This window comes from Elephas maximus, chromosome 23 (assembly GCF_024166365.1).
Source record: "Elephas maximus indicus isolate mEleMax1 chromosome 23, mEleMax1 primary haplotype, whole genome shotgun sequence".
Classification (NCBI taxonomy): Eukaryota; Metazoa; Chordata; class Mammalia; order Proboscidea; family Elephantidae; genus Elephas; species Elephas maximus.
The window spans coordinates 10,716,652-10,729,712 of NC_064841.1; the positions used below are offsets into that span (position 1 = coordinate 10,716,652).

Sequence of the window (13,061 nt, forward strand, 5' to 3'; positions counted from 1 at the left end):
TTATTCTCTCATTCTTTCACAGTCTGGGAGGCTAAAAGTCCAAATTCAGGGCGCCAGCTCCAGAGGAAGGCTCTCTCTCTCTGTCTGCTCCTGGGGAAGGTCCTTGTCATCAACCTCACCTTGGGTCTAGGAGTTTCTCAGTGCAAGGACTTTGGGTCCAAAGGATGCACTCTTCTCCTGACTCTTCTTTTTTGGTGGCGTGAGGTTCCTCTCTTCTCTGCTTGCTTCTCTCTTTTATATCTCACAAGAGATTGACTCAAGATATAGCCTAATCCCGTAGAGTGAGTTCTGTCTCATTAACATAACTGCCTCTAATTCTGCCTCATTAACATCACAGAGGTTAGGATTTACAACACATAGGATAATCATACCCGATGACAAAATGGTGGACAACCACGCAATACTGGGAATCACGGCCTAGCCAAGTTGACACACATATTGGGGGGGATGCAATTCAATCCATAACAACTAGTTGTTAGTGGTAAACGTAAAATACTTTTTAATCCTTCAAAATATTATTCACAGAAATTAAATACAAATTTAACAAATATGATTCTGCCTAATGCTTGTTGAGTGACTGGACAACTAATCAAGTTAATCTCTCTCGGCCTCAGAGTCCTAGTCTGTAAAATGGGGGTAAGACGTTTACTTCAAAGGGTTTTTGGAAGATTGGGTGCTTATAAAGCTTTTAATCCAGTGCTTGGCATAGAGTACATATATGCTCGAAAAAGCTAGCTGTCTATCCTGATGGCCAGAAATACTCTCTGTGACTTAAATGCTTCTGTAATTCAGTTGCAGAAAAAACAAGAATATAGTTCCGCTTGAAGTTTTTTTGTAATGGAAGTTTATCTGTAATAATATTGAGGTCAGCGCTTTTAATTATGTTAATGAAACATTTACCACCAAACAGAAATAAGCATTCAAAGCCAATATTCAGTACATTAAAAGCAAAACAAAACAAAAATGTATTTTAGTGATGATAAAGCCTATGTGAGTCCAACGACCATCAGCTGCTAAGATGGTACCTTTAGGATACAGCTAAGCAAATGTGTCAAGTTTCGCAACTGTTGCATCTGGTGATGAGCATATACTATTCTCTTGTCTTTTATATATGCTTGCAATTTTTCATACAATAAAACAAATATATAGCTGATAACAATCTCAAACTGTTAAGTTATTAATTTAGTAATTTACAGTAAGGGAAGTTTCTGACCTAAAGATTGTTATAAATAAAACTAGTACATCTTGCAGGTTTTTTTTTTTTTTTTTTTTTAAACCTGGCTTTGAAATATTACTCACTTCTTAGGTGTATGACATTTTCACAACTTCACCAGAAGTATTATTTTGGGATGGGTTCAGCATTTTTCCTGATTATATACAATGTATATGATACATTTGGAAACCCTAGTGGCACAGTGGTTAAGTGCTACGGCTGCTAACCAAAGGGTTGGCAGTTCAAATCTGCCAGGTGCTCCTTGGAAACTCTATGGGGCAGTTCTACTCTATCCTATAGGGTCGCTATGAGTCAGAATCGACTTGACGGCAATGGGTTTGGTTTGGTTTTTTGGTATATGATATGTTGCCTTTATTTCCTAGGAAAAAGTCAGACACATTTAAAAAGTAGGCTGTCGTGCTCCACGCCCCTACCCACCAAGCCTCTGCCATTGTTCATGATCAAAAATTAAATCAGCTTGACTGAGCATCAACTATGTGCTTGCCCCAGGCATGCTTCAGTAAAGAAGCCTCTAATTCTAGAAGTTGGAGAATGGAGGAGCAAAGGAGTTTACCAAGAAAATTTTTTTTTTTTGGTGGAGAAGGGACATGTAAAACTTCCTTTGTTTTTAAATACTCCAGTGGTCTCTCTATGCTAGGTAGGTTAAACAAACAGCATCAACTTTACTCTGTTGCTGCTAGGGATACTTAGAAGAAAAAGTGGGGCATCACTGAGTTACCAAGTTCAGCTCTCTTTCTGTCACTAACCTAGTCACTTCCTGCTGCTTCAATAGCCAGTCGTTGTGGGATTCACGCGAATTCAGATAGGACTGTTCGGTCGGCCTGTGGGGTTCACATCTGTATAGTGAATACTGAGTAGAGCTTCAGCAATTTTTGCCACTACTATGCTAAACTTTTTGGGCAGATGAGGCTAGGTAAAAAGTTTCCTGTTTGTCCCAGATTCCCAGCATGTCTAACCCAGTCACCGAAGCGTGATGCGTGGGACACGATTGACACTCCTTATGGTGTGACGGCTAAAAAGGAGTGAAGACAAACAGGCTGAGGACCAAAGTGCCAGGAGAGCCCAAGATGGATGTTAGGTAGACAATCGGGTTTCAGCTGCATGTTGACCTTGAAGGTTTGAGACAATGAAGAGGAAAAATATGTACTGAAATCACAGGAGCTCCGTCTCTCACTTCCACTGCTTGGTCGTTAGTGCCTAGAACAGAGTAGGTACTAAAGGAATATTTGTGAATAAACGAAAATGAGTGAATAAAAGCTAGAAGGAATTACAGGCTGCATCATAAAACCTTCCCTTGCTCCTCATGTAGGCAGATTCATGTTGTAAGATAAATCAGGAGGCAGAATGAGATAAGAAAGGTCAGCCGCTGAGTTAGACAGCCTCACGTACAGCTAGCGAAACTGAAAATATTGGGAGGTATCTCAAGAGGAAAAGCTTGGACTTGGGGGAGGGTAGGAAAATAGAGATACCTCTCCATATGAGTGCCAATAATATTTTCTTCTAACAGGGTGAGCTGGGAAGGAATTTCCTTATACTCAGTACTGCCATTTAGTTGGCTCAATGCCTTATCTGACTGTCACTTCAACAAACCAATAAATAAAGATTCTATAAAATACAGCTTCTGCTCCTAAATTATTTATATTGAAGTAAGAATAAAAGCCATTTAGGTAATTAAAAATTACTAGACACAATACTGCATGCCAGTTCCATAGTAGGCATTAATGAAATATTTATAGGATTAACTGGCTATATAGTAGCAATAAATTTTCTGGTGACCTCTAGGAAACACCTCTGAAGCTGGACAAAAAATAATAATAATAATAATTGCTGTTGAGTCCAACTCATTGTGACCCTACAGGACAGAGTAGAACTGCCCCATAGAAATTCCAAGGAGTACCTGGTAGATTTGAACTACTGACCCTTTGGTTAGCAACCATATCACTTAGCCACTACACCACCAGGGCTCTTCTGAAGCTGGAAAAAAAGGAAGAAAAAATGTCTCTAAAGCCTAAGAGCAGCCTTTTGCACTGAACCTCACGGGCCCTTACTCAGGCTTGGGGACCCTTACCCAACAGATAGTTCTTACAAACTTTGCTTCCTAGTTCTCCAGGTTTGAAAAAGAAATCAGAAATGGCACAGTGAAGATGCTGTTAGAAGGATATTGACGACCAATATGAAGCAACAGGTCAAACTCTGACCAAAGAATTAGACAACAAGAAAAAAAAGAACATTCCAATCACGAGATAATCATAAGTGTTATAATTATTGTCTCAAGTGATCAGGATGCAATAAGCATTCAAGAAATATGCATTTTCACTATTATTCTCAGAAAAAAAAAAAAGTTAAAAATTCCCAGTATCCCCTGTTTAATAAAACAAGGAAACAAATAAAACATTTTTAAAGCATTTTAAAACAAACTGTCTGGGAAAAAACTTGCTCTGAAAGCGTTCATTTTACCCTTTTAAAAATTGTTTCAAAAAAATTTAACCATTCTTAAAGAAGTAAAATTATTAGCTACAAATGGACTGGAAAATTCTTAAATGACTCATTCTCCAAGATTGCAAACAACAAATAGTAACAGCTTTGTTTTTGTTGGGTGTCATAGAGTCTATTTCGACAGAGTAGAACTGCCCCGTAGCTAGTGTGGTGAAATAATTAGAACACAGAACAGCCTGTAAGAAGGAGCTGATTAAGTGACTGTAACATATTTCACACTTGTCCGGGTCTACAATTTATTACGGTAATTTCCATTTCCCCTGAGGCCAGACCCAAAGGAAGGTTGCACTTAGGTACTGCATTTAGGCCATGATAGTGAAGGAAGGCTAGTTAGGACTCACTGAAGTTGTACTACATACACCTACATGGAGTCTTTGCACCAGTCAACATTAGATAAATGCCTTGTGATTCCTGTGTGTGGTAGGCAGAATTCCTTAAAATAGCCAGCCTAAAATGTACTGATCTGTACTGAACAGGTGAAAAATGTGTGAAACTGTTCACTACAGGTTAGTAAATTGTTGTTGTTAGGTGCCATTGAGTTGGTTCCAACTCATAGCGACCCTATGTAAAACTGAACAAAACATTGCCATTAGGCCCAAGTAAGCCCACGCTTCCCTTGCTTATTGGGTAATTCACCCCTGGTTCCACTCTAATCCCCAGAATTTGTGAATATGCTGAGACATCAGTCCCGTGATTATGTCATATTCAGTGGCACAGTTGACTTTAGGCTAGGGAGATTATCCAGGTGGTCTAAAGTAATCAAATCCAAACCAAACCCATTGCTGTTGAGTCGATTCCAACCCATTGCGACCCTAGAAGACAGACTAGAACTGCCTCATAGGGTTTCCAAGGAGCAGCTTGTGGATTTGACCTGCCAACCTTTTGGTTAGTAGCTGTATCACTTCACCACTGCGCCACCAGGGCTCCCATGTAACCACAAAAAAGGAGCCCCTTTAAAAGCAGAGAGCTCTCCAGTGGTAAAAGGGGAAGTCAGAAAGATTCGAAGCAGAAGTACTCAGTTCAACCAAAGCCTTGATTTCAGCCTTGTGATACCCTGGGCGGAGAATGCAGCCACGCCTATAGAGTTGAGATCTGTAGAACTGTGGGATAAACTGCTAAATCGTGATAATCTCTTATAAGCAATAGAAAACTAGTAACACTAGACTCAATTATTGCAGCCGAGAGTGCAGACACCTTTCATTTCTAACACCCCAATTTTTGTAACGATGTCTAAACATAAATCAAGACCACCAGTGAATACGTGAGAGGAAGTAGCATTATTACGATCTTACTAAGGCAATGTAATTTTTTTTTTAATTCCTCTATCATAAAAACTCACTTCTGGGTCTGAGTTTTCCAGAAATTGTAAGAGTTAACTTATTTTCAAATGGGAGGGAGGCAGAGAGAGGGTTGCGGTTACTGGGAGGGGACATATCTATTTTAATGAGAGGCACATATTCCAAGTATAAACAGGAAGAACTACAATTAAATATGAATTATTTTCCTTGTTGAAACAGCAACTAGGATAGACTCGACTGAATATAGGGCTGGCAAACCTCCCGCGAGCTTCCAGTAACTGACCCTTTGTCCCCAAGCTGTGCCCTTGAAATTACACAGACATCCCCTAATGACCCTTTGATGTTCCTTTGGAGACAGAACAAAAACAAATAGACCTCCCCCAAAGTAACACAAGATCTGAAATATTTCCCAATTTGGTTAAGGCTTAATTTCATTTCACAATAGAAGGTAAGGTTGAAAAGCCAGGTGCAAATTATATTTAAAAGGAATTCCAAATGTTATAAAACCCTGAATATATTATAGCTTCCAATCAATTATCTTAAAAGGAGCTTTCACACACGCACAAATCTCTGTGTAGAAAAAAAAAAAAAAGACTCCCAAAGCTTAGGCAATATTTCTCTGAGAATTTCAGTGCAATGGAAGCATTTTGATAAAGCCCTCTGCAGTTTACTGAAATGGGACGTAGTACATTCCTAAGTGCTATAGAATCGCATTCAGAATGTATAGACACTTTATGTATTTGAGGTCTATCTTTAAAACTTGGGGTTATGTAAAACGTGTCTGAGCAGGGCAAGGTAGAGCCCAGACTGGAATTTAAATGTTATCTGATCTGTCTCCCGGCAACTCAAGTCTGTCTCGGTAAAAAAAAAAGTAGAGAAGAAAATTTACCCTGGGGCTTAGATGGGCCCCATGAGGACGGTTGGCCCAGGTTTTACCAGATGGGCCAGGAAGGAAACACGTCTTTGCATTGTAGGCTTTTCAGCTGCAGTTATGTGCCTTACGGAAATTTGGATTCTTACTGACCTCTCAGCAGTCTGGACCAGATGAATCTATCTTCTTTCACATTTTGCTGTCGTTAAAAAATATATTTATCAAAACTTCCTGCCCACACAAATGCTGCTGGGTTTGGAGGTGCAGAGCCCACCCCCACGTCCTGCTATTTTCCCACTCTTTCCAATGCCCTTGAAGCACTCTGAAACTTCCTGAATTTTTTGTTTTGCTTTAACCAAGTGTGAAACTGCAACAAACAATCAGAAGGTGAAAACAAATAGGACAAATGAAAGCAGAACATGGATTTGACATCCCACACTGGGTACAAAAAAGTTACAGTTTTCTTGTGCCTTGGCCTCTTTCCACCAGGATTGGTGGAAATTCCCTTCTCAGTCATTTTTCAGTGAACAATTCTGCCTCCTTGGGAAACCCAGGGGCATATACAAGCTTCTGGTCTTCGGTGTATGGCAGCAACTACGAGGATGTTCATTGTTGAAGCCCCTGGTCAATCCAGAGGATGGTGGCTCTGCTATTTCTGGCACCCATTCCCTCTGCCCAAGCTCAGTACTAGGACCACTGCCAAGGAGCCATGCTCCCAGTACTCAGGTTTAATCTAATGGCCCTATGCAGCCAATGCTGGCAGAAGTCTGTCTACTACTAGCGGGTGGCCTGGAAAAAGGCTGGCACTCTTTGGTCTCACAGAACCCCACTGCCTCTGGGGTTCACCAGCTCTCTTTCTCTTCAACCTGGGACCCTCCTCAACTCAGGTCTCTCACGAGCCCAGAGCAGACTACCTCCATCAGAACACACTAGCATATTAATAAATGCAGATGCCAGAGCCCCACCCCAAACCCACAGAATCAGAATCTGTGGGGGTGGGGCCTGGGAATTTGCATTTTACCAAGGTCTTCAGTAGATTCACGTTAAAACTTAAGAACCACTAGCCTAGAGTCCTAGACTTTGGAAAATCTAGATCTTTATTTTTTTTAACTTACTTCCAGTACTTTAGATGAAGATTTATGGAACAAACTAGTTTCTCGTTAAACAGTTAGTACACACACTGTTCTATGGCATTGGCTGACAACCCCACAGCATGTCAACAGTCTCCATCCTCAACCCTGGGTTCCCTATTACCAAATTTCCTGTTCCCCCCTGCCTTCCAGTCCCTTCCCCAGGGCTGGTACACTCCTTTAGTCTTGGAAAATCTAGACCTTCAAACTCTGCAACAATTAAAGCTGAGATCTCCACAAGAAGTGCTGCTCTTGTCTTGAAGGGAGGAAGGGAAAATATATTTCATTCTTGGGGGATGAACTGAGGAAGTAAGACACAGGTTATTTTTCAATCAGGATATCTGGCTCCACAGGGAATGAGCAGAAAATGGCAAGGCATCAAAAAGATCATTGAGATAAAAGCAGGAGACACACACAATCAAAGGTCAGTCTGAGTGTGACCAGTTTTATCCAAGTTGAAGAGACCATGGTCGTGCGGGAGTTTGTCAAAGCCCAGGTAATGAGTCCTCCCAAGTAGATGGGTGGCATAGGCCACAAATGAACCTCACTGAGCTGTCTGTCCAGAGTTTCTGGTTAAAAATAATCATATATGAATCATTTCAAAAGTTTGAATACCCAACTCAACTTCCTTTCTTTTCTTGGCTACCGTTTACTGACATTTTTAGCAAAGTTTTAAACGACTATGCCTCAGCCACTAACCAGAATATAAACATTCAATGCTCAAGGATTTGTGGTAGTGAGGGCTTGAAAAAAAAAACAGGGGCAATTTAAAATCACAGGCAATTTTTAAAGCCACACACAGTGCGTGTATAAATTCCAGCCTTGATTCAGTGCTGCTAAGAGAAATAAAAATGGCAGAGTTAATTTAGTTTCATTAATTTTACTTTATTTGGTGGGGGGGGGATGTATACACACACACTTTGAAGTCTCAAATTCCCTATTGATTGCTGATCAACTCAAATTGTTTCAATAGCTGAAAGAGGTACAACATAAGTAGAAAATGTCTTATGTCTTAGTTGTTTTATTTTAAAATTTTACTCTAATTTTATATTGTATTCCATGATACCTTTGTGTTTTATATGAAAATCTTGGAGAAAATACTCTGGTAAAAAGGCACCTTGTGTTTATGGCCTCTTCACAGATGCTTCTGCTTCTTGGCCATCTACAGATGTGAGGCACCTCACCTAATTAAAATAACAAAACTAACTGGCAGCTCTCCACTTCATTTCTGGAGGCATCTATACAACAGACAAACATTTAATGTGATGAAGTCATTAATTTCTCTTTAATTAAAATGTTATCCCGAGGAATGATGGCTTCTGATACAGTCGTCTTCCTTTCCTTTGCAGAGAACAGGCCAATATCTATCTTCAAAATGGCCCGGATAGAATTGGAAGAGTATACAAGAAGGCCCTTTATCTGCAGTTCACAGATGGAACCTTTGTGACGAGTATAGAAAAACCACCCTGGCTGGGATTTTTAGGCCCTGTTATCAAAGCTGAGATTGGAGATAAAGTTTTTGTACATTTAAAAAACCTTGCCTCCAGGCCCTACACCTTTCATCCACATGGAATAACTTACTATAAGGAACATGAGGGTAAGTCCAGCCCCTGTCCCAGCTGAAAATTCCTTTTACTATTCAGTTGTTATTAACTTATCGGAGACTATGTACTAAGGCCCAGAGGAGAGAGAAAAAAGGACTCAGGAAGAAGCCTCTACATGTGAACATTCAGTGGCCCTTGTCACCTCCCGTCTTAACTTTGGAAAAAAAAACAAACCTGTTGCCGTCAATCTTATACTTTAATTCAACGGTGGATAAGGCTGAATGATCCTAGGGTCATGCCTGAGACACGATTAACCAAAAGGGCCATTTGCATGTGGGACTCAGAAGCCTTCAAGATGGTGCATGAAGAAAATATGGTTTCATTGTTAGTATTTGATGAGAATGATGTAAAGAGGCGTTGTTGTGGTTAAAAGTAAGGGCTTTGAAATTCATAGACCAACATTCAAGTCCCAACCTTGCCTTTACCGGCTGAGCGACCTTGAGCAATTGATTTAGATTCTCTGTGCCTCAGTTTCCTTATCTGTAAAATAGAGACAGTGTTACCACAAAGTAAGAGCTTGATAAATGTCAGTTATTATCATAGGCGAAAATGCTGAGGTCATGTGACAGTTCATTGAAATTATAAGGAACAAGCCTGGAAAGTAATATAAAATTATATTTGATTAATTACTAGTCTTTGTTTTCAAAGTGAATGGTTTGACCATATCTATTCTTATTTTTTTTTCTGAGCCAAGCGATTACATTCATAGCATAAGTGGCTGACTGCCACATGATTTTTTTTTTAGAATTTCATGGTATATTAGTGAATTATTTTTAATTTTTTAGGTATAATAATGGTACTGTGGTTATGTCAAAAGAAAAAAGAGCTCTTTTTTTTTTCCAGTAAAAACGTTTCTTTATTCTTAAACAAATGGTAGCACATGGTACAGACCTTGTTCTGCACCTGATTCCTTATTAACCCTGTAGCTCAGAGGTCACCTTTGTGCTGTTGCACTGTTTTTCATGGTTGCACAGTATTCCATTGGGTGGATGGAGATGCTTTATTTAATTAATGAAGGGTACTTTTGTTGTTTCTGGTCTTTTGCTGGAAACCTTGATGGCTTACTGGTTAAGTGCTACAGCTGCTAACCAAAAGGTCAGCAGTTCAAATCCATCAGGCACTCCTTGGAAACTCTATGGAGCACTTCTGCTCTGTCCCATAGAGTTACTATGAGTTGGAATAGACTAGACGGCAATGAGTTTGGTTTTGGGAGTCTTTTGCTAATCGCAGACAATTCTGCAATGAATACCCATAACCACCCACTTTGTGGTCATGTGTGAAGACACCTCTAGGATTTATTCAAAACTGCAGTGTCAGCAGATGTGCGTAGCTGTAATTCTGATAGAAATTGCCAGATTTTTCTTCAGAGAGATTGTGCCAATGTCCAAAAAGAGTTCTTATCTTTTAGAGATGCAGACTCATGTATTTATGAAGGAAATGCTATGATGTCTGGGGTTTGCTTTAGAATAATCTGATGGTGATGAGGAGGAGAGTGGGCGGGGGCAGAGATGAAACAAGAGTGGCCTCCAGTTAATAACCGTTGAAGCTGGGTGATGGGGACACAGAGGTCGTCATATTCTCTCTCTACTTTTACATACGTTTAGAAATTTCCAAAGTTTAAAGTGAAACATAGAAAAGTTGCATGGTTACTTTATGAGCCAATACCTTATACAAGAAGTTTCGAATTATAGGAAAGGGTGGCTATTTTGCTCTACTTTCATACCATGACCCCAGGACAAAAGTGGTTCTTTAAATTGTGAATCAAAAGTCACCATGCTCCCGACATATCTATTAACGCTCCCTGATGACTCCATCAAGTATACAAAATAACACCAAAATTTTCTGTGACGCTTCCAGGCTTGCTAGTCATTAGCGTCTCATTCCACTGAGTCCAAATAGGATGCCGCTGCTTTCTTACGCAGTCACATACTAGATGTTTAATAAATGTTTGCTGAATGAAGTAACGGACCATCTATTCCCTCATTTAAGTTCAACTGCGTTCACTTCATAACTCTGTGTCCTGTTGCTTCCCAGGGGCCATTTACCCTGACAACACCACCGGTCTTCAAAAAGCAGATGACAAAGTACATCCAGGTGAACAGTACACATACATATTGCATGCCGGAGAAGAACAAAGTCCTGGTGAGGCGGACAACAACTGTGTGACCAGGATTTATCATTCCCACATTGATGCTCCTCGAGATATCGCCTCAGGGCTCATCGGACCTTTAATACTCTGTAAAAAAGGTACATTTCTCGTTATTGTTCACCATGTATGACCACAAGTAAGACAAGGGCAGTAGAATTTGTTTTAAATATGTCAAGTTTTCTGTGCTGAGATTGAGTACATAAGGTAAAGAGGTGGAGAGAACAGAAAAAAAGGAAAGGAAGAGCAAGGCAGAGCAAGGAGAAGGGATAAATGGAGCAAGCATTTATATGGGAAAACCACTAGCGAACCAAGCTGAAAGAAATACCAGGATACATGTTACAATAGGGATGGAGCTGGAAGACATCGTGCTGGGTGAAATTAGTCAATCAAAGAGAACAAATATTGCATGACCTTGCTTATATGAAAAGACAAGAAAAGGCAGATGTACAGAGAACAAAGTTTATTAGTGGTCACTGGGGTGGAAGGGAAGGACAGATGGGGGGTTAATGGTGATGGAAATGTCACATTGATTAAGGGTGGGGCTGCAAGCCAATTATTGTAATTGCTGTCAATAAGCTGTACATCTGTAAAAAATTGAATTGGCAAAAGTAGTGTGGTAGATATATTTACAACAATGACAAAAAAATAAAGAGTAGCTACAGAGGCTGCTTATGTACAATCAGAAACCTCATAGGATTTGGTGTCATGGTTTGAGGCTTAAGGTCATGGTTTCATGGGACATCTTAGTTAATTGACCTAGTAACATGCTTAGTGTTTCTGTTTTAACTCCTCATTCATTGCATAGTGTCTGGGATCTTAAAAACTTGCAAGCAGACGTCCAAGGCACAGTAATTGGTCTCTATTTACCTGGAACTACAGAGGAAGAAGGAGTGTCAGGAATAGGAGGAGAATACAGAATGTGTGGTTAATTGCCTCCATGAACAACTACCTCCTTTGCCATGAGACCAGAAGAACTGGATGGTGCCTGGCTACCATCACTGAACATTTTGATCAAAGATTCTGTAGAAGAATCCTGATCGAAATGGGGAAAATGCAGAACAGAATTTCAAATTCTCGTGGACTCCATATTTCTTGGAGCCATGAAGGTTGAATGAACCCCTGAAACTATTGCCCTGAGATAATCATTAAACCTTAAACCAAAATATCCCCAGAAGTCTTAAAACCAAACAATAGTTTAGATTAACTAGTAAAAAATGTCTGCCTTGAGCATTATACTCTTTTAAGAACTATCTATATGGGGTCAAAGTGACAACAGCAACTTGAAAGATTAGACAGGAACCTTAGGGGACAGTGAATTTATTTTAATGGGGGGAGGAACAACTCAGAAAAGGAGGGTGAGACTGGTTGCACAACTCGAAGAATGTAATCAATGGCACTAAACGGTGTGCGTAGAAACTGTCGAACTGATGTATGTTTTGTTGTGTATATTCTCAACAACAACAGCAACATTAATAAAATTGGCGGGAAAAAAAGGTGTATGGGGATAGGTTTGCTAACTTCCAACAGTGGTTTTTGAAGAGATGTATGACTTTACCAAGTGTGGTTCCTTTAGTGGCATTCCATGGCAAAGGATCTATAGTTATCTGTATTGTACTGGTAAGTCTATCACACTATTTATTTCTATCATCATGAAAAAAACAATACAGCTCAAGAAATTACAACCTAATTCTTACTTGAATACTAATTCGCTGTTGCTGTTGTTGTCAGCTGCTGCTGAGTCAGCCCCTGACTCATGGTGACCCCGTGCACGATGGAGCAAAATGTTGCTCGGTCCTGTGCCATCACCATGATTGGACCATTGGGATTCACAGGGTTTTCATTGGCTAATTTTTGGAAGTACTTTGCCTGGCCTTTCCTCCTAGTCCCCAGGCTTTTCTTTCTAGTTGGTCTTAGCCTGGAAGCTCCACTGAAACCTGTTTAGCATCATATTAACTCACAAGCTTCCACTGACAGATAGATGGTGGCTGCACATATGATGCACTGGGTGGGAATTGAACTCAGGTCTCACACATGGAAGGCAAAAATTCTACCACTGATCCACCACTACCCCTGAACAATAATTGGTCACCTGCAAAGACTTATTGTCTTAGTTTGTGGTTATATGGGCCAGAAGTTGTATGCACAACTCTGAATTCCAATCTTCCCTGGTGCTAAAAAGCTTATAAAGGCTATGTGACCAGTGGGGACATCCAGATATATGAGCAACCCCCAAGCCTGGAGTACTGACCATAAGATTCTCTAAGCATTTCCATGTCTGT

At 40.2% G+C, this 13,061-nt stretch overlaps 1 protein-coding gene across 2 annotated transcripts in view; it reads left to right on the forward strand.

Moving 5' to 3' along the window:
* The window catches only part of CP (ceruloplasmin), a 63,849-nt gene that overhangs the window by 969 nt on the left and 49,819 nt on the right, over window positions 1-13,061 (forward strand). For both annotated transcript variants that reach the window (XM_049867487.1, XM_049867488.1), the window contains exons 2-3: window positions 8,379-8,626; window positions 10,668-10,880. In XM_049867487.1, the coding sequence (XP_049723444.1) occupies window positions 8,379-8,626; window positions 10,668-10,880 (461 nt within the window). The remainder of the gene's footprint in view (window positions 1-8,378; window positions 8,627-10,667; window positions 10,881-13,061) is intronic.